At 40.4% G+C, this 26,012-nt stretch overlaps 1 protein-coding gene and 1 long non-coding RNA gene across 15 annotated transcripts in view; one reads left to right on the top strand and one right to left on the bottom strand.

Annotated features, from left to right (window-relative positions):
- The window catches only part of KALRN (kalirin RhoGEF kinase), a 687,608-nt gene extending 671,198 nt beyond the window's left edge, over positions 1 to 16,410 (top strand). For all 14 annotated transcript variants that reach the window (XM_054551360.2, XM_054551365.2, XM_054551362.2 and 11 more), the window contains 3 exons: positions 8,567 to 8,767; positions 12,870 to 13,008; positions 14,524 to 16,410. In XM_054551360.2, coding sequence (XP_054407335.2) covers positions 8,567 to 8,767; positions 12,870 to 13,008; positions 14,524 to 15,069 — 886 coding nt within the window. In that variant the 3' untranslated portion in view covers positions 15,070 to 16,410. The remainder of the gene's footprint in view (positions 1 to 8,566; positions 8,768 to 12,869; positions 13,009 to 14,523) is intronic.
- LOC129058456 (uncharacterized) lies at positions 12,671 to 26,000 on the bottom strand. Its single transcript, XR_008523551.2, has 4 exons — positions 25,924 to 26,000; positions 24,886 to 24,939; positions 19,905 to 20,001; positions 12,671 to 15,276 (listed from the first exon to the last, which is right to left on the bottom strand). It is a non-coding gene; the product is annotated as an uncharacterized LOC129058456 (long non-coding RNA).
- Between the last annotated feature and the right edge of the window lie 12 nt (positions 26,001 to 26,012).

Genomic DNA, 26,012 nt, shown 5'->3' with positions numbered 1-26,012 from the left:
GGCTGATTTGATATTTCTCAAAGGGAAGATCAATTTTCTTATCTGTTCAAAAGTAATCAATGTTTTTGTTTTAAAGTCTCTAACAGCCTGAAGCTTTTCCTCTCTCCTAAGAATAGTCCTCATATTTTCAGAAGATCTTTTCAAAATGTTGTGCATTAACAGAATGGAAATAATACATGGAAATTCTTTTTCTTTTTTCTTTTTTCTTTGAGACAGGGCTCATCTGTTGCTCAGGCTTGAGTGCAGTGGCGTGATCACTGCTCACTTCAGTCTCGACCTTCCGGGCTCAAGTGATCCTCCCACCTTGGCCTCCCAAGTAGCTGGGACTGCAGGTGTGAGCCATCACAGCCAGCTAATTTTTGCATTTGTTTGTATATATGGGGTTTCACCATGTTGCCCAGGGTAATCTCAAACTCCTGAGCTCAAGCAATCCATCTGCCTTGGCCTCCCAAAGTACTGGGATTACAGGCGTGAGCCACCCCACCAGGCCCAAATAATACATGGAGATGTTAATGTGAGACACAGGAAAGATATCTGTGCCAGGGCTGTAGAAGTCAATCGACTTGCTTCATCACACCTAAACCTGGAATTCTGGGCCTTTGTGACTATTCTGTTAAAAGGAGCGCTCTGGTAATTAAATACTATAAAAAGCCACAGTGCAGGAAGGAATATGTTCTCTCCTACAGCACATCCATAGAAGGAAAGGGCACTTGAGTATGGCATGTTTAACCAGGAATGAACTATACAGGCAACAATGCAGTATAAAGAAGGCAGGGGATTGTCACTGGAAATGCTGACCCATTGCCTATACCCATTGCTATATAGAAAGTTAGCAGTACCAGACCTCCAGGTGAGATGGCAGGTTGAACACAGGCATCTATATTCACTTCCTCCTAAACTTCATTGAAACTACACTGAAGGTTTTTTTTTTTTTTTTAAGTAGGCATATAAGAATGAGGACATTGGAAGAAGAGACAAAAATAAAGTATTATTTTCACAGAAATACAGATGTTTTTCACAGAAATTCGTCTGTTTTTCTTCTACAGAAAAACAGATGAAAGAATGATAAATGACCTTGAAGACCTGAGTCAGTCAGTCATGGGGTCAAATGAGGGCCAGTATAATTTTTGCAGCAGAATTACCCAAAGGCTCAGTACCTTTGGGTACTGAGCATCAAGTACCTCTGGAAGTAGGTAGAAGGAGGATGCTAAAATTGAAAGGATTGGCTGAAATTTTTTGAGAAGTTGTGTCTCAGAAGGGAGTGAAAACTGATGTCTGTGTTCAGCCTGCCATCCTTACCTGGAGGCCTGGTCCTGCTACCTTTTTAGATTCTATGCAGGCAACCAGTCAGCATTCCCAAGGGATAAGCTGGCTCCAAATCTGCTCCCCAGCTTCAAGTATCTGTGTGATTGTCTTTCTTCATCCAAGGAAAGACTGGTCCCTTCCTTCCTTCCTTCCTTTCTTCCTTCCTTCCTTCCTTCCCTTCCTCCCTCTTTCTCTCTCTCTCTCTTTCTTATTTCTTTGTTTCTTTTGTTGTTGTTGTTGTTTTAGGACAGGGTCTCACTCTGTCACCTAGGCTGGACTGCAGTGGCTCAGTCACAGTTCACTGCATCCTTGACCTCCTGGGCTCAAGTGATTCTCTTAGCCTCCCAAGTAGCTGGGACTACAGACACACACCATTATGCCCAGCTAATTTTTTAATTTTTCTTAGAGACAAGGTCTCCCTATGTTGCCCAGATTGGTCTCGAATTCCCAGGTTCAAGCAGTCTTCCTGCCTTGGCCTCCCAAAGTGCTGGGATTGCAGGCATAAGCCACCATGCCCGCCCTGGAGTTTTATTTTCTGCAAAGGGAAAAATGGAGCATCCCTGCCCTTGGGGACACCAGGCACAGTTGAAGGCAGTGCAGCCATTCTGCAAACAGGGACAATATGAGAATATATGCATGCTGGGTACTCAGAACCCCAGCTCTCTTATCCACTGCACCTCCAGAGGTTGACAGCCAGTGTTTCACCCTCTAGGCAGAAGGCAGGGGGCTCTTTCACTGGGAAGTCTAACCAGCCCAAAAGCAAAGACTTAAAGATACTGATTATGGAGGTTTCCCAACTGAGCAGTCTGGTCAAATCACTCTGTAGTAAAGTAAAAGGTGACAGGCTTCACCCACAAGCTCAGAGCTTCTAAACATCTTTTTTCTTTCTCTCTTTTTTTTTTTTTTTTTTTTTTTTGAGACAGTCTTGCTCTGTCTCCCAGGCTGGAGTGCAGTGATGCAATCTTGGCTTACTGCAACCTCTACCTCCCAGGTTCAAGCGATGCTCCTGCCTCAGCCTCCCGAGTAGCTAGAATTACAGGCGCCTGCCACCATGCCCGGCTAATTTTTGTATTTTTAGTAGAGATGGGGTTTCTCCATGTTGGCCAGGGTGATCTCAAACTCCTGACCTCAGGTGATCCACCTGCCTCAGCCTCCCAAAGTGCTGGGATTATAGGTGTGAGCCACCGTGCCCTGCCACCAAACACGTTTTTATTCCTGAACTTTCAAAATGAGCCAACTCCCAATCCCGGTCAAGATAGAGTAAGCCCACTGTAGCCTTTATCTCCCACTGATTACAACCAGAATCCCTGGACAAGATACAAAAAGCAATACCTGGGTATTAAATTAAATAATAGAGATGAGAGTGGAAAGACAAAAGACTTGGGCTGGGTGTGGTGGCTCACGCCTGTAATCCCAGCACTTTGGGAGGCTGAGGCAGGAGGATCACTTGAGCCCAGGAGTCCAAGACCAGCCTGGGCAATATGGTGAGACTTCATCTCTACAAAAAATAAAAGAAAAAACTAGCTAGGCATGGTGGTGCACACCTGTAGTCCCAGCTACTTGGGAAGCTGAGGTGGGAGGATTGCTTGAATTTGGGAGATCGAGATCGCACCACTGCATTCCAGCCTGGGCAACAGAGCAAGAACCTGTCTCAAAAAAATAAAAGGAAAGAAAGAAAAGTAAAAACTTGAAGAATGGCTAATGACAAGGAGAATAGCAGTTTCCTTCCTTCCTTCCTTCCTTGCTTCCTTCCTTCCCTTCTTCCTTCCTTTTTTCTTCTTTCCTCATTTCTCCTTTATCTCCCCAGCTTTGATACAAGTGTGGGCCAAATCAAAGAACTATGTAGCATGCACAAAGAGCAAAAACTCCAAGAAAAACCCACATTTCTGGCCAAAGGACAAAGAAAGGAGAACCCTTTCAGCTGGAGAGAACAGAATAATTCATGCTTTATTTGTTTTTTTCTGTCTCCTTACTGTCACTGCTTCACCCCAGGGCAGTCATGTGAAACTGCATGACAATGCAGGAAGCTAAACCTCTGAGGGAATCCCATCTTTCTGGCCAGACAACTTCGAAACGGGGCACTTGGGAGATAAAGAATGCAGGGGAAATCTCAGGAAAAAGCAAAAGAAGATCTCCTAATTCTATATGAAATGACTCAAATCCTGGGCCACCTTCCAGCTGTGCATGTATGAGGCACATTCAAAGAAATATAGCAAGGCTCTGAGAACTGGACTATGACATAAACCACTGCTCAGTGACTGTTTAGTCTCAGACTAATCTTTGTGTGGTGCTCACAAGGGGCAGACCTAAAAGCATAGTAAACACTGAAAACTGAACTGACAATAGAACCACCTCCCACAGAAGGTGAGACAGAACTTGCAGTCTGAACCTAACCAAGTTGATTGCTGACCAAAACATACAAATAAACCAAAAATCAAACTTCTCCAGAGGATTTTAACAGAATCAGAGTCTCACAACATAACATTCGAAATGTTCGGGATACAATCTAAAGTTGTTCAACATTACAAAAAGCAGAAAAATACTTTAAAAATTCTCGGGAAGAAAACAATCAACAGATGCCAGCTCTGACATGATCCAAATATTGGAACTATCACACAAAGATTTTAAAGTAGCAATTACAACCATCCTCTGTAAGGTAAAGGTGAATACTCTTGAAATGAATGGAAAGATATGTTACTGACAGAAAAATAGAAATTATTTTTAAATTAAAATTGCATAACAAAAAATACAGTATCTAAAATTTTAAAGTTTACAGCATGGATTCAATAGCAGAACAAAGCTGATGGAGGAGTTGGTGAAATTGAAGAGGAAGAAATATAAATTATCCAACATGAAGAATAGAGAGAAAAAAATGTTTTACAAATATTAGACATAACCCCAGGGACCTATGGAAAAATATCACAAGGTCTGACATTCATGGCTTTAGAACTCCTAAGGGAAAGAAAAAAGTGATTGGTGCAGAAAAAATTTTTGAAGAAATAACAACTGGAAATGTCCCAAATTTGGCAAAAGACAAAAATTTTTAAAGAAGCTTGGTGACCTAAATAAAAAACAAACAAAAACCATGCCCAGAACACATTGTAATCAAACTGCTGAAAAAAAAATATGAAAAAAAATCTTGAAAGCAACAAGAGAAAAAAACAACTTTATTACATTTAGGTAGAACAGTGACTCAAATGACAGCAGATTTCTCATCAGAATTCATGGAGGCAAGAAGACAGCAGAACCAACATCTTTAAAATGCTTAAAGAAAAGAGCTGGCCACCAAGAATACTAAATCTAGCAAAAATATCCTCCAGGTGAAATGAATTAACTACTAAGAATTTCTGAACAGTTGAGGAAAATCTTTAAAATGAAAGACAGAAATCAAAACAAAAGTAGAAGAAAGGAGACACACTATATAGCAAAATACTTCCAAAAACTCTCATTAGTATCCTTAGATAAAATATAATATTGAAATTGTAAAACAAGAGCATAATTCTACAATAAACAAGAAACAAAAAACAAAAAAAAAACTTTTTAAAAATTTTATTTTTATTTATGTATTTTTTTTTTAGACAGAGTCTTGCTCTTTCACCCAGGCTGGAGTGCAGTGGCACAATCTCGGCTTACTGCAACCTCTGCCTCCCAACTTCAAGCAATTTTTGTGCCTCAGTCTCCTGAGTAGCTGGGATTACAGGCATGCACCACCATGCCTGGCTAATTTTTGTATATTTAGTAGAAACGGGGTTTCACCATGTTGTCCAGGCTGGTCTTGAACTCCTGTCCTCAAGTGATCCACCCACCTTGGCCTCCCAAGGTGCTGGGATTACAGGTGTGAGCCACTGCACCTGGCCTGAAAACCTTAATAGAAGTGTGGGAAGACAGAGTTGGGGAAATTACCCAGAAATCTGAGCAACCGGAAAATAAATGGGAAATAGAATAGGAAAAGAAGAATTGAAGGACTAGACTAGAAGTTCCAATTTGAAAAACAGAAATTCCAGAAAGAGAGAAGAGAACAAATAAAACAGAGAAGAAGGAATTATTTCTAAATACAAAATATTCCCAGAATGAAAAGACATGAGTTTACTAATTGAGAGAGCACCCGAATGCCCAACCTAATGGAGGAAAATAGATCATACTGCAGCACATAATTGTGAAATTTATCAACACCCAGGAAAAGAGAAGAACCTACAAATTCTCCATGAGGAAACGGGGTCATGAAGGATCAGGAATCATAATGCTTTACACATTAGCAGTTAACATTACCAGGAACAATAGAAGTTGGAAGGCAACAGAATAATTCCTTCAAAATTGTGAATGAAAAATTTTCCCAACTGGATTATACTCAGCTAAACTCACAATCAAGTATAAAAGTAGAATAAGTACAAATTTTCAGATATGCAAGTCTGAAATAATTTATTTCCCATGCACTCTTTGTCAGAAATTGCATTCTATCACAAAAAGGAAAAGTATTCATAGTTTACTAGAGGCTCAACTGTGAATAGCATGGACATAATGTAGTAATGTAGATACTGAATATTGATTATAATTCTATTGGGAAGACAGTGGATGGGGATAGTAGTTATGTGGCAGGGACAGAGGGAGGAAGGAGGCTAAAATCTCATCTTCCATAGTGGGATGTCAACAGAAATCATTAAAACTGAAAAATCAAGAAGTGGCCACTCAAAGCATACTATTGAGAGTCATAGAAGTAAATATTTCAATAATCTGCTAAATTATATTAAATTGATGTATTAAACTGCCTCTCAGGCCAGGCACGATGTCTCACGCCTATAAGCCCAGCACTTTGGGAGGCCAAGGTGGGCGGATCGCTTTGAGCTCAGGAATTCAAGACCAGCCTGGGCAACATGGCGAAATCCTGTCTCTACAAAAAAAATACAAAAAATTAGACAGGTATGGTGGTGCACGCTTATAGTCCCAGCTACTTGGGAGGCTGAGGTTTGAGGATCACTTGAGCTTGGGAGGCAAAGATTGCAGTGAGCCAAGATCATGCTACTGCACTCAAGCCTGGGTGACAGAGCAAGACTCCAGGGAAGGAAAAATGGGGATGAATTTTTTTTAAATAATAAACCTGTAAAGATAATTGACTTTTTAAACCATGGGTCTGCATAACTTTGACAACTACAAACCTTTTTCTAAAAATTAAGCTAGCAGTACCTTGACATGGCCATTAAATTCAGGAGAGCGATCCTCAGCATTTAATTGTTTTCATTGTTCCATTTCACTCCTCTGCAAGAAGTAACTTATGATAATCAAACTCACAAAGAGAGCGCTGTTAAAACCAGAATGGCAATTTATTAATTTATGATGTGAAACAAAACTGCCATTTTGACCAAATACTTGCTTACTGTGCCAAGAATGATATTTGGTAAATAATATATTCAATAAATACTTGTCTAAGACTTGTTTTACTGATTAGTACATTATTTTTTTAAAAAAAATTTTTAAAGAGAAAGGATCTCACTATGTTGTCCAGGCTGGTCTCAGACTCCTGGGCTCAAGCGATCCTCCTGTCTCAGCTTCCCAAAGCACTTGGATGATAAGCATGAGCCATTGCACCTGGCCTTATTAGCACATTATTTTATGCAAATATATGATGAGAAAAAAAGTATTATTAAAAAGTTGCCTTTTGAGCACAGAGCCAGGTCAAGGAGGCAGTTAGATCATCTTCATGGTGGCCATGACACACCCATTTCTGTTGGAGGAATGGATGGTCTTCAGACTGTTCTCTCCTCTGCTCATGGGTTAGGACACCTCGTGGGCAGGGCTTGGATAGTGCTGCCTTGTCACCTTATTGACCCTCCCTTCATCTGCCCCGTTGCTGACCTGTGCCCTACAGAGCTCTCTTGCCACCTTCCAGGGAGCAACAGCTGTATCTGGGAACCATTCTATTTCAGGAGTGGGTAATTTTGTCAGATGCGATAATGGCAGAGTGGTTATATATTTCTAAGTGTTCTTGTCGATAGGGATGTAAACTGAAGTATTTATGAGTGACATGACATTATATCTGGATTTGCTTAAAATATTCCAGGGGGGAAAAAAGCAGGGGATAGAAAAGAGATCGATGAAACAAAATTGATTAAATCATTCATGATTATTGAAGTTGGCTGCATAGGAGATCTATTTTGCTATTTTCTTTACTTTTGTGTATATTAGAAAGTTTCCATAATAAGAAGATAACACACATAAAATAAAATGAAACAATGCACTCTTTAAAAATGTTTTTAATGAGAGCTAAGCTATGAGGACACAAAGGCATAAGAATGATACAATGGACTTTGGGGACTTGGGGGAAAGGGTGAGAGGGTAGTGAGAGATAAAAGACTACACATGGGTACTGTGTACACTGCTTGGGTGATGGATGCACCAAAATCTCAGAAATCACCCTCCAAAGAACATATTCATGTAATCAAACACCACCTGTTCCCCAAAAACCTACTGAAATTAAAAAAAAAAAAAATCCGATTTGCAATGGCTCTACAGTCTGGCTTTTTCATCGTGTCATGGCCCCACAAAGAGTTAGCATTTGTGCCAGACCTTGAAGGAAGTAGAACTGGTATGTATGAGAAGGAGAAAAAAATAATAAAAATGTTTTTAAAATTATCATTGAGTAGAATTCCTCCTTCTTTAACATTATTGCTGTTTCTATTGTTGTATTTCACAGAAATACATATTCTGCCTAGAAAAGAAAACTGAACTGCTGTTGATGGTTAGAAAAGAAAACTGAACTGCTGTTGATGGTTAGAAAAGAAAACTGAACTGCTGTTGATGGTTAAAATGGCAGACAAAAATATTGGTTTAAAAAATTACATTAGTTAGGCCAGGCATAGTGGCTCACACCTGTAATCTCAGTGCTTTGGGAGGCCGAGGCAAGAGGCTTGAGCCTGGAAAGTTTAGGCTGCAGTGAGCCATGATCACATCACTGCACTCTAGCCTGGGTAACAGAGCAAGACCCTGTCTCAGAAAAAAAAAAAGCTTTATATTACATATAAAAATATAATTTATAATATAATTATATTATATATAAAATATAAAAAGTTTTTGACATCTCAAAAACCCTAAAATGCTAAAGAAGGAAAAATGGGTTTTCTGAATAGTATTATAATTAAAAATATAGGAGAGTAGGATTCCTAATAAGATCTATCTGACCACTTCCCACAAAACTTTACTTATCCATGAATAAAATATATCTAGTTAACTGATGAATGTTGGCAAATACTCCCTTTTGTTTTTCCAGAGGCCGGTTCTCTATAGTAAAGAAATGCATTCACAAAGCTACCCGCAAAGATGTGGCTGTGAAATTTGTTAGCAAAAAAATGAAGAAGAAAGAACAGGCTGCCCACGAGGCCGCCCTGCTTCAGCACCTACAGCACCCCCAGTACATCACTCTCCATGACACCTATGAGTCCCCCACATCCTACATCCTGATCTTGGAACTGTAAGTACAGACGCTGTCTCTCTAACGTCGCCCCCATCCATTTGGGTTAGCTCTTGCCCACAATTAATGGAAAAGACAGTTACATTTTATACAAGGTCCTATCGTTGGCAAAGTGCTACATATAACATACACTCTCTCCTCCATTTTATAATCAATGTCATTTCCATTTCAAAGATTAAAAAATCATAATAGGGATAAGGGAAGTCCTTAAAACTAGCTCCTTAAGACTAGGAATGGAGAAGCTGGGACTTGAACCCATATCTCTCTCATTTCCATGTTTATTTTCTTTCTATTATGGACTCGGGCTGGGCAGGAGTTTGGAAAGAGCTTGTTGACAGTTGGCTGATTGACAGGGTGGAGTTGAAAGAGAGGGCTCTGTGTGTCAATTCACCACCATAGCAACTCCAGTCTACCACCCAAATAATTCCTTCTAGGGGAGAGCCTTACCTTCAAAACATTCCACTCATTCCAGATTTTCTAGGGACTTAGGCAACCATATACGTGACACCTAGATTTAATAAAGCAATAATGTCCCATTCTCCCCACCACTACCCCAGGCTAAGAAGAGACAGTATGTTCTGTGGTTTAGATAAATATCACAGAGATTAAAGAGAACAGAGTCTTTTCAGAAGTGATACAAGTAACAGAAATGTGATCAGATTGGTGCTAATGAGGCCCTTGGCCTAGACAGGAGACAGACATTTCCGCCAAAGACCATTGCTGTGTATGGCTCCACAAGAACCCGTTTTCAGTAGAGAAGTGCCTGCATTTTCAGCTTTTCAACTACCATGTTAGTCCGGCTCTTGCGTACTTGTTAGTCTAGGTGTGTGCGTACGGGATGTTTGAGTCAGTAACTTGTCACAAATTTATTTATGATAAAATAAGAAAGCAAAAATGCAAACAAGTTTGGCTATTTTTAAAATCAGCTGGAAAAAAAAAAAAAACGGGACAAAACCCGTGCTGCTAGCATCTGTAACCCTTTTGTGAAACTTAAACTTTATGTAGTTAAGTTGTTGGTAGTTTGTCACTTTAGACTTAACAGACTTAACAGTCTCTTTCAGAGCCTGACCTGTTTGTAGGGAACCTCCTAACTCAAAAGGCATATTCTATTGCTAGGGAACTATACTTGTCCACAGATGACAACATCTGTGCTTGTGTTCCAATGAAAGATATTGTCACTGTGTACCAGATTGAGTTCAGCTGACTCAGAACTTCTGCCCCTTCAGACTTGCCAACTGCTGTTTCAAGGGAAGGTGTTGATATTGGGCTACTGCAGTGCAATGGAAAGAAGCTGCTCTTGGAATGAGGAATCTGGGCTCACGTCCCAGCTCTGTGATTTGAAGCAGAATACTTAGTTTGCTGGGGCCCCGGGTCCTCATCTGTGAAGACTGAAATTCCTCCAACTTCCCAGAGGTGTTGCAGGGATTAAGTTAGATGAATAGTGGGTTGAATTAGTTTAGCAAACATTTACTGAGCACTCGCTATGCACCAACCACCATCCAGCCCAGGGCCAGGGCCGGGGGAACAAAGTTATAGTTATAAGGGTAGTTTATAGTAGGCAGAGGTATAGTTTATAGGGGGAAAAGGGCTGGGCACGATGGCTCATGCCTGTAATTCTAGCACTTTGAGAGGCCGAGGTGGGCGGATCACTTGAGGTCAGGAGTTCGAGACCAGCCTCACCAAGATGGTGAAACCCCATCTCTACTAAAAGTACAAAAATTAGCTGGGTGTGGTGGCGGGCACCTGTAATCCCAGCTACTCAGGAGGCTGAGGCAGGAGAATTGCTTGAACCCAAGAGGTGGAGGTTGCAGTGAGCCAAGATCACACCACTGCACTCCAGCCTAGGCGACAGAGTTAAGACTACATCTCAAAAAAAAAAAAAAAAAAAAATGGGGGGAAAAGATATAGTTTTTGCCCTCGAGGAGTTACAAGTCTAATGAGGAAGAGCAATAGATAGATAGATGGATGATTTTAATATAATATGATAAATACTAAGAAAGAAATGCATGCACTGGAGAAGATTGCTGTGAGAACATAGGTGCTTGGTTGGACTTGAAGTTCAGGGAAAGTTTGTGGAGAGGCAGTGCCTGAGCTGACCCCTGTGCTGGATCTCATTATCCTGTTATGCTTATTTGGCAAATACTTATGCTGCCAATTATGTGACGGTGGCCTCCCCTTAGGTGGTCACCAGAATTGCTGGGAGAGCCTTTCTTTACCAGGCAACTGAGATTTGGATTCCCCAGTCTAGGGTAGGATGTGGGCATCTGCCTTATCCAAAAGCTCTAAAGGTGAACTTGGTGGCTAAGACTCTCTCACTTGGAGCAGTGCTGCTGTTAATTGCTCCTTTAATGACTCCAAGAAGCTCAGGGGAATACATTTAACAAGCCCAATCCTACTCCACTCTACTCTGATCACTCTTACCTCACCCCTAGCAGGGTCAGAGGAAAGCAAAAGAGGCTTGCATGGGTTCTAGCCTTTGCTCCTGTCAGGGAAAGTAGAAGACACCAGTGGGAAGGAGCAAGCTAGAGGGGAAGAGGGAAACTTGGCCAGGGGGATTTCAGCTGTAACTGAAAGTCATTTCTGACCCTGCATCAGGCTCCTCTGCATGGGCATTTCCTGGGGATGTGCCTTTAACAACTCAATGTACACTAAAGAATACCTGACATTTGGTAACTCCTTGCTGTAAGAGGACAGAGGGTGGCTGAGAATAGCTACCATTTATTTAGCACTTACCTATGCTACCAATTATGCTTAAATGCTTCATCGTCTCACTCCATCCTTGCGCAATCCTCATAATCAAATAGGTGAATAGTAATATTCACCCACTATATGATAATATTAATTCATTATATTATATTAATATAATGAATAATAATTGTTATTATTTTGTTGCTGTTCTTATTCCCACTTTAAAGATGGTTCACTTTGGTGAAACCAAAACACAGAGTTCAAATGACTTGCTCCCAGCCTTCAGCAGGTAGGTAACAGAACCAGGATTCGAATTTGGGTCTGGATGGCTCCATATACCATGTTCTCAATCACAGTTCTCAAGGTTGGAAAAGTTGCCCAGAAGGCAAAGGATTCAAAAAGGGATCAAGAGCCGGGCACACTGGCTCATGCCTGTAATCCCAGCACTTTGGGAGGCCCAGGCGGGTGGATCACTTGAGACCAGGAGTTCGAGACCAGCCTGGCCAACATGGCAAAACTCTGTCTCTACTTAAATACAAAAATTAGCTGGGTGTGATGGCACACACCTGTAATCCCAGCTACTTGGGAAGCTGAGACACCAGAATCGCTTGAACCCGAGAGGCGGAGGTTGCAGTGAGCTGAGATAATGCCACTACACTCCAGCCTGGGCGAAAGAGAGACTTTGTCTCAAAAACAAAACAAACAAACAAGAACAACAAAAAAAAGGTGGTGGGGTGGGGGAGGGGCGGAGAATCCATAATGCAAAGAACAAACTTGGCCTACTTTCTGTTTTCCCCAACTAAAAACTGACAAATGAAAGTAGTTTGGCTAGGTGCAGTGGCCTCCTCTGGAAATCCCAGCCATGTGAGAGGCTAAAGCAAGAGGATCACTTGAGTCCAGGAGTTCGAGGCTGCAGTGAGCTACGATTGTGCCACAGCATTCCAGCCTGGGTGACACAGTGAGACTTCATCTCTAAAATTAATCTTAAAATAAAATTAAGAAGTACTTTGCAAAACACATGTGGGGCTGTTTGCAGCCACTAGGTTATGGTTAATCAGGATATTGCTGAAGTCTCTCTTGGGGAAGGCTTTCTTTACTTAGCAATCGAACCTCTTAAATGAGTGTCACAACTTTTTTGTTGTGAGCAATTTTTAGAGCTAATGAAGGAGAATGTTTCTTAAACAAGGTTATACACACTCCCTGCAGTACACCATATTTGTAAATATATTTATTTTAGTTCTGAATATTACAATAATTTTAGGCTCTGACTAAATATGCATGTGTTGCACATTTGGTCTTCATGTATAACAAGAAGTATGAGAGAGCTTAGAGATCTTACTGATTTGTACATGTGTTATTTTTCTATTTCTTCATTTCAAACATATTTCCTTTGCCTTTCCCTGCCTACTTTCAGGATGGATGATGGCCGGCTCTTAGACTACCTTATGAATCATGATGAACTGATGGAGGAAAAAGTAGCTTTCTATATCCGAGACATCATGGAGGCTCTGCAGTACCTTCACAACTGCAGGGTTGCACATTTGGACATAAAGGTAAGAAGAAGTGGTAACCTGCTGGGCACGGTGGCTCACGCCTGAAATCCCAGCACTTTGGGAGTCCAAGGCGGGCAGATCACGAGGTCAGGAGATCAAGACCATCCTGGCTAACACGGTGAAACCCCGTCTCTACTAAAAATACAAAAAAATTAGCCGGGCGTGGTGGTGGGCACCTGTAGTCCCAGCTACTTGGGAGGCTGAGGCAGGAGAATGGCGTGAACCTGGGAAGCGGAGCTTGCAGTGAGCCGAGATAGTGCCACTGCACTCTAGCCTGGGCGACAGAGCGAGACTCCATCTCAAAAAAAAAGAAGTGGCAACCTTGCAGGGAATACCTTAAATGGCCAAATCCAACTTACCAGTCATTACTCATAAGGAATATAAATTCAAATTCATTTTATTTACTTAGAGTAGAATATTATGACTTTTTTTTTTTTGAGACAGAGTCTGACTCTGTTGCTGAGGCTGGAGTGCAGTGGTGTGATCTCGGCTCACTACAACCTCCACCTCCCAGGTACAAGCGATTCTCCTGCCTTAGCCTCCCAAGTAGCTGGGATTACAGGCGCTCACCACCACGCCCAGCTAATTTTTGTATTTTTAGTAGAGACAGGGTTTCATCATGTTGGCCAGGCTGGTCTTGAACTCAAGTGATCTGCCTGCCTTGGCCTCCCAAAGTGCTGAGATTACAGGCGTGAGCCACCACATCCATCCCATTATGACTATTTTTTTTTTGACGGAGTCTCGCTCTGTCGCCCAGGCTGGAGTGCAGTGGCATGATCTCAGCTCACTGCCACCTCCGCCTCCCAGGTTCAAGCAATTCTCTGCCTCAGCATCCTGAGTAGCTGGGATTACAGGTGCCCACCACCAAGCCTGGCTAATTTTTTTGTATTTTTAGTAGAGACGGGGTTTCAACAACTTGACTAGGATGGTCTCAAACTCCTGACCTTGTAGTCCACCTGCCTCGGCCTCCCAAAGTGCTGGGATTATAGGCGTGAGCCACCGCACCCGGCCTCCCCATTATGACTATTGAAGAGAATATGGGTTGTTACACAATTTAAGTGTATCATCCATGAATTAATGACAATATACCAGAGCCACAATGACATCTGGTGTGAGAGAAGGTAGGGAAGTTCTACCTACCTAATCTAACTTCATAGAAGTAAGCCAACAAATGTCACCTTCTCTTCCATCCTTCTCAAAAAGAAGCCCCTGTTCACCAAAATGAGTGATTTGTTATTTCCTTGATTCAATGCAGAAGCATTGTAGTTAAGAAAACATGATTTTCAATGTCAAACAACTTCTCTGAATTACCACCCAAACTCAAAATGTAGTAAACTCAAAATGATAGTTTGAAGTCTCCTATGCAGTTTCCATAGTGCATAGGGAATTTTCCATACACCATAGGCTTTATCAAAGAATAGTATAAGTGTGTTTGAATTAATGAGGTCTTTTGAGTAGTCAAAATAGAGGCCTGAACTTCCCTTCTTTTCTCCCTGCTTCCTTGGATCTCCGCAGCCTGAAAACCTGCTCATTGACTTACGGATTCCAGTGCCTCGAGTGAAACTCATTGACTTGGAGGATGCTGTCCAGATCTCGGGTCACTTCCACATTCACCACCTGCTAGGGAACCCTGAGTTTGCTGCCCCAGAAGTCATTCAAGGCATCCCCGTCTCCCTAGGGACAGACATCTGGAGCATCGGGGTTCTGACATATGTCATGCTGAGTGGGGTCTCCCCCTTCTTGGATGAGAGCAAAGAGGAGACATGTATCAACGTATGCAGGGTGGATTTCAGCTTCCCCCATGAATACTTCTGTGGTGTGAGCAATGCTGCCAGAGATTTCATCAATGTGATCTTACAGGAAGACTTTCGGAGGCGCCCCACGGCAGCCACATGCTTACAGCATCCATGGCTGCAGCCCCATAATGGCAGCTACTCTAAGATCCCCCTGGACACCTCCCGCCTAGCATGCTTCATAGAACGTCGCAAGCACCAGAATGATGTGCGGCCTATTCCCAATGTCAAGAGCTACATTGTCAACCGGGTGAACCAAGGGACGTAGCCGTCTCCCAGCCCCTGTGGTTTCACATAGAAGTGCAGTGTGAACCAAAGCAAGACTGAATGTGACTGTAAATAATTCTGTTCATCATTTCACTCCGTGCAGTTCTCTGAATTGAGAGATGTACCTCTTAAACCTCGTCAGTGGTTATTCAGGGTCTGAGCAGCAGTAAAAGTCACCCTAAATCCAGGGGCTTTCCAGGAGGTCATTCTGAAGAAATAAAGAGGCAAAGGGTCACAGACGTGTTCAGAAGAAGGGCAAAGATAAGAACAATATTAGCTGTTACGAAATTTTAACTGTATCTTCCAAAATGAGTTGTTAACTGGGCAAACCTTAAGCTCACAAGAGTATAAAAGGTCTCTGGCTTTGCTGAAATTTTAAGCAAAAAGTTCTATTTAATGGAGATGTCATGTATATCAACTATTCTGGTTTAGATAACTTAGATATAGTTTCTTAATAGGATAGATATACACATACAGTATAATATATCCCATTCAGGTTTCAGAGTTTTCTAATATAGAGATATATATATTAAATCAATCACAAGTAACTTTGAGTGCTCCAGTTAAGACAGTAATTTATTTACCGAAGCATTACATTGTTTTGACTAAGCACAATTAGATGACAAGTTTTTTAGAGCATTTTATAAATCTTGTATAGAAATCTTTTACCAGAACCTGTGCATTAAGAGAAAGCAATGTTGCCCTTTTGAATGAGAAAATTTTTTCTGTCAATCACAGGTTATTTGATTAAGATAGGTTCTTTCTGTATATGAAACACTACCCGCAAATTCACTGGCAGCTCGGAATTAATCTGGCAAGAAAGACTGCCAGGAAATAAATTCAAATACAGTATGAGCTGCGGGGATATTTTTGTGTCTACACCAGGTTTGAAATAAGTAAACAAATATAAGAGGTTCATACAAAAGGGCAAATGAAAACCTTTCCTACAGTTCCTATGAACAACGTACCAACGCTTTCTGATTTCTTCTACTGCTGTAGAATACCATCTTTCAGAAAGTTGGCTGGCATTATGTCTAACTCCTTATTGAAGCTAAGGGGTGCTTACTAAAAGGAGGCAGCCATATAGGCCTTTTAAAGGCCTGGTTCTAAGTCCTTTTTAAAGCCATGGAACAAAACCTGATACATCACCCTAACAGAGCATTAAGTTGTAACTGAGATTGCAATACCTGTCACCACTCAGCCGCTGATAGTTCTCTGAACTAAAAGGACTAATTGTACTTTGAGGCCAGTGCTGCTTTCTGGTGTATATTCTCCATACAAGATTATTATTAACTGCTCTTTTTCCCTCTGGTGAAAAAAAAAATTAAACCTGGGCATTTCATGGGTTTTCTTTCTTTATTTTTGTTCATTTGTTTTGGAGGGAGGGAGCTTGTTTTTTGTGTTTGTACATGATCCACCCTTAGTTTTCTAGAATGTGTGTTGAAAATTGCGATTAGACAAGTAAGATCTTAAAAATGTAACTCAAGTGTTTGTTCAAAGCAGGTTTAATGGTGTTGATTCTCTCCTATAATGGGATAGAGAAAATTAAAATCACGCAGTACAGAAGTGCAAGAAGAGAATTTATGAAGGATGAATAGAACTACAAACCTATCTAAATGAAAGAGAAATGGTGGAAGCTAAGCCTGAACTTTAACATATAAGAAACACTTATTCCCACATTGAAAATGTAAAATTAAAAATCATCATCTTTTTTTTTTCCATTGGTTTCAAAGACAACTTCCTCATTCACCCTCCACCTCATCCCATCCAAGATTATAGATTGATAAATTAATGGAAAGTATAAGCAATAAGACTAGATAGCACTTAGTATTTTCGGGATTAACCAAATATATGGAAACCGACTCTGACTGTATTTGTTTCCTAGTTTTCAAATGGCCCTGGGTCATTAAGCCTCACTCCCTCAGAGGTCTCTCTTGACTAACCCTATAGTCTTCATTTGGACCTTTATGTATTTACAAACACTCTATGATATGATACATAAAAAGTTAAAACATACATTAAACATGTTTACTAAAATTTTTTAAAATGTAAAACATATTTAGTAAAAAAAAATTTTAGTAAACATGTTTTCATTGTGTTTAAAAAATTTTAAACATATTTACTAAAAATCCTTTTAGTAAACATGTTTACTAAAACCCTTTCAGTAAACATGTCTTCATTATGGTATACAGCATAAAAGAGGAAAGCCTGAGCCGGGCGCGGTGGCTCACGCCTGTAATCTCAGCACTTTGGGAGGCCAAGGCGGGTGGATCACGAGGTCAACAGTTCGAGACCAGCCTGACCAACACGGTGAAACCCCGTCTCTACTAAAAATACAAAAAAATTATCTGGGCGTAGTGGTGGGCACTTGTAATCCCAGTGACTTGGGAGGCTGAGGCAGGAGAATCTCTTGAAACCGGAAGGCGGAGGTTGCTGTGAGTCAAGATTGCGCCACTGCACTCTAGCCTGGGCAATGAGAGCAAAATTCCGTCTCGAAAAAAAAAGGAAAGCCTGGCCCATAGGGTTTGTCATGGGACAAACTGTAGGCTCTGAGGATTCCCAATATCCATAAAGTCCAGCTTGGCAAGTTCTGTTCTGTCCACTGTGGATGACCTGAGTCAGGATCCCCCTGCTGAGCCATTCTGAGTTTTTATAACAAGTTGAATTTCTGCTTGAGAAGGCCAGGGCCCAGAACAGTGGTGTGCAGACCACGGCAGGTGGGGGGCAAGGAGGGTATTGTTGAAATTATGTTATGGGGGCAGTTGACAGAATGTTAGACAGACCCCAAGCTTTCATATCAGCTTTTACAACAGAGTTGGGAGGATCCAGATGTGGGGTTGCATGGAATTCCCCCAAGCACACATATTTGGGAAGTGAGAAGACAGGAAAGGAGGGACCTAGAAATGAAAAGTAGGATGATTTTGTTAACTGGAGCCAAGGTACAATCATTAGACTAGAATGAACTTAATAGAGGCCCCAAGAGAAAGGGGGTATATTTTATATAGTTTGATAATGGAGGGAAACTAACAGGGAGGCTCCCTGTCTGCAAAGCTCCTGGTCCCTCCCAACAGAGATAAGAAAGTAGTCTTGGTTCAAGAGTTCTCCACCGCAAGTTGGAAATAACAAGGAATCCCAGATGATGAGCCTGGGGAATGTACTTTAGGTTGCTCTGAGGGCAACCGTGATTAGGGAAGAAGGATCAGGGGCCACTCTTGTTCCTGTTTTGGTGGAGAGATTTATTACTTGGTAGTAAAGAAGAGAGGAGAGAAGAGAAAATGGTCCACTTCTATCATTATGATGGTAGTTCACAGTAGGAGTGAACTTTCAGCTGAAATGGGAAAGACAAACAATGGTCAAGGTCACAAGTTTCTTGCTTAGCTTATAGTCATCGCATAGGGTTTTGAACTTTTTGTTTTATTTTGTTTTGCAAGGGTGGGATACAGAAAGAATGAAAAGATCAGGGACAACCCATAATAACTTTTAATAAGTATTAATATAATGATTTCCTACATCTTTTACATTTGTTTCAAATTAAATAGATATATATCCACTTATTGCTGAATGTGGTAAAATTTTTAAGAAAAAAAAACGGTAATGTTGGAGATATCCTTCAGGTCTCTCTCAGCCATAAACAATGTAAGGGGGAGTAGAGGAAGCAGAGGAGAAAGCTAGCTTCACTGCTTTGTGGTCCACAAAGCCTTTATAAATAGTAGTGCCTTTCAGAGGGGAGGATGGGAGATAAAGAAGTTCATTGCATTTAGATGTACTGATATTGCAGCATTTTTTCTTTACTTTAAAATATCTTGTAAATGAAAACATCTGAATATAGGGGTGGGACCAGGAATGTTTGAGTTTCAATCTCAGCTATTCCTGATTCATCTTTTCTTACAGAAAGTCTTTGTTTTTCCTTCCCCAAATGTCCCCATTGGTAAAATGGGAGTTGGGGGATGGGGAAGGAGGGAGGACATTAATCTTACAGGAATGTTGAGAAATAACCTTGGTGGGGACATCTATAAAATACTTCGATTTTTTTTAAAGTGCTACACACTGCCAGTGCTAAGAATTTTATTGATAGTAACTTTGAACATTCCAGGTTTTCAATATTCACGTGTTTAGATGCCATTTATAAACTCATGAAATTAAATTCTGTAAATTGCTTTCAGTTGGAAGTATCAGGTGCTCTTTGTCTAAATGTTATCTGATCTTAGCCTGTAATTTCGATCATTTAAGAGCTTGTCTACCGAAAAGGGTTAGGAGAGCTGATGAAGTCTTATGTCCATAAATCGTTTTCTCCAGTATTTCTTATGGCAGATGCGAAGAGTAAAATGCCCTTGAAAGCAACTTCTACCTTCCTTCTCAAGCTTTATGCTCTGTAAAAAGGACAGAGAAGAACCCAACAACCACTTTCTTCACTTGGGAGGGCAGAAGTGAGAAGAAGACATCTTCTCATATCACAATTTATTTTTCACAGTCTCACAGGAATCTAAGAGACAAATTAAATGCACAGGCAAATTAAATGCATAGAAATGAATTGGACTGCTCATTTTTGGAGGACAAACCTTGAATCTTTTTTTTTTATTTTTAGGTGGTTAGGTCTTTCAGGAGTTGCATATTTGCTATCCCATAACCTCCATGATTAAAGCCCACGAGTTAGGCATCACTTTTTTCTTGCCTCTGTGGAAGAGCATGGCAATTTAGATTTGTGAGAATATGAGGGAGCAAATATGATATAAACTAAATTCTGCATTAACTAAAACTTTGTCCCATACATTCAATACAGGAGGAAATAATTTTTTACGTAAGAGGTCTTTGTAGTAGGGCAAAGTTCAAACTCACCATGTCCTTATTCAGTGTGGTCAATGAATTGTGCTGGATGAGTTTTGAGGAATGTAGACCTTCATCCTTTCTCTCCTGGGTTGCACCTCTGTGGAGTCTGGGTTAGACAAACGCAATATGTGACCTTTCAGTGAATTTATTTATAAAACTGCACCTTGATTTTTCTTCACTATTTAAAGCCTAGGGATGATTTGATGATGAATGATTAAACCCAGGGTGGGCTTATAGACGATAGAGCTCACACACGCTCCATCAAGAAAAGGAAAGCTACTATGTTAATATTTATTTTCTAAAAATAGTAAGGCTCTCAGTTGTTTCATCAATTCTAAAGGGTTAAAAAGGGCTGAAATTTGTTTATAGTACTAAATGTTTTTAATAGGAAATTTACTCAAATAAAAAATTTATGCAGAAATAGTAGAACACAGATTATCGTAAGAACGTATTTTCTATGAAAGGCATTTCTTCTTCATTTTCAATAAATATGAAGAAGTTAGAGGAGAGGAAAAAGCAATCACTCTAAGACAACTTTTCATCTTTGAGGGACATTATGATAAGCCTGAAATTAATATGCACAGGCTATTGCATTTTTCTGTGAGAAATGTGCCCCTTTGCTGTGAGATTCTAAAATGTGTTCAGATTTAGTTTTTATTCAAATGATCAAGATAATGCATTAGTTAGATAACTGCTATTTCAGATAGGTTAGCTGAGAAAAGGGAGCATGGTAGAAGAAATGCAAATAACAATTCTTGGAATGCCAACTCCTGAGGCTTAGTTTAACCAAGCTAATTTGTTGGCCCAGGGATGGCCAGCATAGGAGTTTCCATCAATACCTGACTTCCATCAAGAACTGAATCCATGTTCTGGAGTATTACAGAGACTGTTACTATGACCTCAAAGACTGTGGCTACGAATCTGAAGTTAACAAGACATACATCTTCTCTTACTAACTTAAGCCATATCTGTCATCTCTATGTTTGATTTTTCTGACCCTGGTGCTTTTACTTCTGTTTCTGCCAAACTTCGGCCTACTCTATGGGGAAGGTGAGTAAAACTAGTAGTTAGAACAAATATGAAGACTGTGAAAAAAACTAACCATACTCTTCAGAATGAGATCCTGTTCAGAGAACAGTAGTGATCAAAGTGCAAACTGTTGGAAAATACGGATATATGTACATCTGTACATGTATATAGTGTATAATATGTATGTATATGTTATTGCTCATATGCAGAAATCCATCCATTTGCAGACAGCCCAGGTGGGTCAATTTTTCTAATGGAAAACCATTTAGGGCCATTCAAAACCATTAGGGCTAATTTGTGGAGACAAATTCTACTCATTCTGGAATTAATTTGTTGTCTTTTGACATCCACAAAGCCAAACTAACAAGTGTGAAACATAAAGGGGCGATCATTTAGGTTATTCTGTTTATCTGGACTTATAACTATCTTTATATTTGAACTATTAATAGTCGATTTGCAAACTGTATTGGCATCTCTTGGTTTTGAGTGACCCCTGCCCCCCCCCAAGTCTTTTGAGAATTTGGAGTGGGCTTCACTGGCCATTCAGACAAAGGGCCTTATTCATAAGTGGACAGGTTTCCCCATAGGGACCATCACACATATACATATAAGTACATACTTCCATCAGGCTTGTAACAATTGATTTAAAATCACTCCACAGTATTGATAAATAGCTCTATATTTTCAAGGTGCAGAAGAATTCCACAGCCTTAATTATTTCAGTGTCTTGCTGGTCTGCCTTAAGTGTATCTTCTGGGTTTTTGGTTGTTTTATTATTTTTAAATTTTTCTGCTGTTGTTCATTTTGTATGCACACAATGTCGTTTTGTAAAGGTAGGTTGTAAATATTTTATTTGTAAGTCAAAATCACTCATGTGTAATGTTGTAAAGTGATGACCTGCTGTCTTGTTACTGCTACAGTAAATGTTATAAGTTATGGATGAAACTTCAAAATGTGCATCTCACATGTTATGCATTCCTATAAATATACTATACTAAAGATACTATATGGTCGTCTCTTTTTTCCTAACTAAACCTTTGTTCAAAGAAAAGAGTAATTTTTTTTTCTTTCTCCAAATCTACGAAAGACTTTGAAAAGGTAAAAATATCACAGGATTATTACAACACGTTTGGCCCAGGATTTTAGAGAGAAAGCAACAACTTTGTGCCCTAGAGTATTCTAAGGCATTTACCCAAAAATGCCAAGGAAACCTCAGGGCCAGGTGTGGTGGCTAGCACCTGTAAATCCCAACATTCTGAAAGGCCGAAGTGGAAGGAGCTCTTTTTTTTTTTTTTTTTTTTCTTTCCTCTATTTTATTGGAAGGAGCTCTTGAGCTCAGGAGTTTGACACCAGCCTGGACAAAATAAGGAGACACCCACCTCCCCCCAACCCCCCGCATATTAAAAAATTGTTTTAAAAAAAATTAATTGAGCGTGTTGGTGCATGCCTGTGGCCCCATCTACTTGGGAGGCTGAGGTGGAAGGATCATCTGAACCTGGGAGGTAGAAGCTACAATGAGCTGTGATTATGCTACCTCACTCTAGCCTGGGCAACAAAGTGAGACCAGACCCTATCTCAAAAAAAGAAAACCCTCGGGTTGTTGTTAATTTCATACTGGTATTTCAGGTGATAATGTTGTTAGAATGTTTGGAGGGTATTTTGGGCCGGATCTCACAAGTTTATACATTCTGGTGCGGACTCCAGCAATCTGGGTTAGCCTATGCAGATATGATCAGGCTTTGAAAGTTTAAATGTGCCACCCAAGTGCAAATGAGGCTGATTCATGGTATATTGTCAATTAGCCAGAGTGTTAAAGTGTTTTGATTAGCTTACTTTGCCGAGAAAAACAAAAACTTGTTTTAACATTTGGCTTCTATTTCATTAAGATTTTATTGCATTTATTTGTAATGAGAAACACTTGTCAAAAGCATGGGCTCTTCACATTGGCTCATCAGCACAATCTCCTGAGAAAATACAGATAATAAAGAATATTTGAAATGAAATCAGAATCAGGTTTGTCAGTTAAAATCATAAGCCCCTTATGGGCTTTTTTTTTTAGATCTAGAATTTGTATGTATTTTAGCACCTATATAGCTTATGAAGCCCATTTGTAATTAATATTTCATTTAATCCCAAAAAATTCTTATGAAGTAAGTTATTTTACTTGGATTAGAGACAAATGAGTCACAGAATCTAGGTGACTGTTCAAGGTCACTGAGACATTCACTGGAAGATAACTTTTTTTTTTTTTTTGGCACAGGGTCTCACTCTGTCACTCAGGCTGGAATGCAGTGGCATGATCACAGCTCACTGTAGCCTCGACCTCCCAGGCTCAAGTGATCTTCCTGCCTCAGCCTCCCCAGTAGCTGGGACCACAAGTGTGTACCATGCTGTCTGGCTAATTTTTTTTATTTTTTGAAGAGACAGAGTCTCGCCATGTTACCCAGGCTGGTCTCAAACTCCTGGGCTTCCCATCTCTGCCTCCCAAAGTGCTGGGATTGCAGGCATGAGCCACTAACCTGGCCCTAGAACATAACTTAAAATAAATGTGTATGTGTGTGTTTCAGTGTCTCTGTGTGTGTATAGTGTAGGTCAAACAATAATAAATAATTAAATACAGTACCTCAGCCTGTATTTTTTTGAAGGGGAGTGGTTGAGAGGAATCACCAATATAGTTATGAAATATTAGCAAAAGCCCTAATACAAATGATAATCAGAACCCCACAAGCTCAGTCTAAAATAGATATCAGAGTAGAACATAGAAGGGATTCAGTGAGCGATATAGAGCTAGGTCCATGAAAAGGCTCTAGATTGAACTACTGCATGAAGTTTTACATTCATGGAAACTCTTTAGGATAAATACCTAAAATAGTAAGACTAAATATTGGTTAAAGTCAAGATCCTTTACCCAGCCTAAGTAAATGAAATGGAGAACACAAAATGAATTGGTACAATCTATGTTCCTCTGCTTTTTGTTGTTGTTGTTTGTTTGTTTGTTGTTGTTGAGACGGAGTCTCTGTTGCCCAGGCTGGAGTGCAGTGGCATGATCTTGGCTCACTGCAACCTCCACCCCCTCGGGTTCAAGCAATTCTCCTGCCTCAGCCTCCCAAGTAGCTAGGACTATAGGCATGTGCTACTGTGCCCGGCTAATTTTTGTATTTTTTGGTAGAGACGGGGTTTCACCATGTTGACTGGGCTGGTCTCGAACTCCCACCCTCAGGTGATCCACTTCCCTCGGCCTCCCAAAGTACTGGGATTACAGGCATGAGCCACCACGCTCAGCTCTACCAACTTTTTATCAAGTGTTTTTGAGTGAACTATCTTATTGAATCTTCATAGTGATTTTTGGAGAAAGTTAATATTATTATCTTCATTCTACTTTTTTTTTTTTTTTTTGAGATGGAGTCTGGCTCTGTCACCCAGTCTGGAGTGCATGGTGCGATCTCGGCTCACTGCAAGCTTTGCCTCCTGGGTTCACGCCATTCTCCTGCCTCAGCCCCCCAAGTAGCTAGGACTACAGGGGCCTACCACCATGCCCAGCTAATTTTTTTGTATTTTTAGAAGAGACGGGGTTTCACCATGTTAGCCAAGATGGTCTCGATCTCCTGACCTCGTGATCCGCCCGCCTCAGCCTCCCAAAGTGCTGGGATTATAGGCTTGAGCCACCGCGCCCAGCTTCTTCATTCTATTTTTGAGAAAATTGAGACTCATATAGCTTAAAATGCATTGCCAAAGATCACTCAGCCAGTAAGTAGAATGGGACTAAAATCCAAATGTTTTGGTTTGAAACTTCATGTTCTTTGTAGTGCACAATACTGCTATGCCTTATCTGTTCCTCTTTTTTAAAAAAGTATTTGTTATAGTTGACACATGATATTGTACACATTTATTGGATACATAGTGCTATTTCAATACACACAATGTACAGTGATCAAATCAGAGTAATTCATATATTCCTTACCTTAAATATTTATCTTTTCTTTGTGTTGGGAACATTCAAACTCCCCTCTTCTGGCTATTTGAAAATACATAGTAAATTATTATTGACTACAGTCACCCTACAGTGCTATAGAACACTAGGACTTATTCCTCCTATCTAGCTGTAATTTGTGTCCTTTAACCACCCCCTACCCTTCCCAGCCTCTAGTAATTACTATTCTATTCTCTAGCTCCATGAGATCAACTTTTTTAGCTTCTGCATATGAGCGAGAATATTTGGTATTTATCTTTCTGTTCCTGGCTTGTTTCACTGACATAATGTCCTTCAGGTTCATCCACCTTGCTGCCAATGACAAGGTTTCATTCTTTATGTGAATTTAAGGGTTATTTTCCTTAAGCTAGAATAAAGTATTGCCTTATATACACAATGGAGAAGGGATTTATTTGTAAAGATTATTTATTCATTATTTCTTTAAGGGATTTATTTGTAAAGACCAAATATGTTTGGATTTTCAGATTGTCTAGCAATATTATCCTCCTGGATAACCCTGATACCAATCAATTAACCGTCTTCTAACTCTCCTCCTTCCCTCCCTTACCTTTTCTACACCTATTACCTAAGCATTTGAGATACGCCAAAGGAAATAAAAAAGTACTCCTCCAGGAAGCAGAGTACAGACAAAAGAGGTAGTGAATACTGTAATGATCTAAGTGCTATGTATTCCTATGTGCAAACTCTATGAAACTGTCACGTACTAGATGCTATGAAGTTAATAAAAGAATTGAGTAAAGGTCCCTGTCTTTGATAACTTATATTCTATTTGGGGAAACATGGGGGGTAAATCGTGGCTAATAACTAGCAAATATAACATGCTAGGCCAAGGAGTATAGATAATTAAGATAACCTAGTCAAGAAGGCATTGGCTATTAAAAAATGGACAGGATTTACGCAAACTCTCATGAAAGATTGGACTTCATGATCCTACAGTCAATCTAGCTGTTCTGGGCTTTGAACCCCAGCGACCCCATCCAGAAGAAACCAGGAGGCGCTACCACCCACCTGACCCCTTGAGCCCGGGGAAACCCATGGGTGCAGCAAGCCCGGGAAGCTGCGGACGAGGCAGGCGGAAGAGGCGGGACTTCGCGGGC

The sequence above is a fragment of the Pongo abelii genome, chromosome 2 (assembly GCF_028885655.2).
Source record: "Pongo abelii isolate AG06213 chromosome 2, NHGRI_mPonAbe1-v2.0_pri, whole genome shotgun sequence".
Classification (NCBI taxonomy): domain Eukaryota; kingdom Metazoa; phylum Chordata; class Mammalia; order Primates; family Hominidae; genus Pongo; species Pongo abelii.
This window is presented reverse-complemented; position numbering and strand designations above follow the sequence as displayed.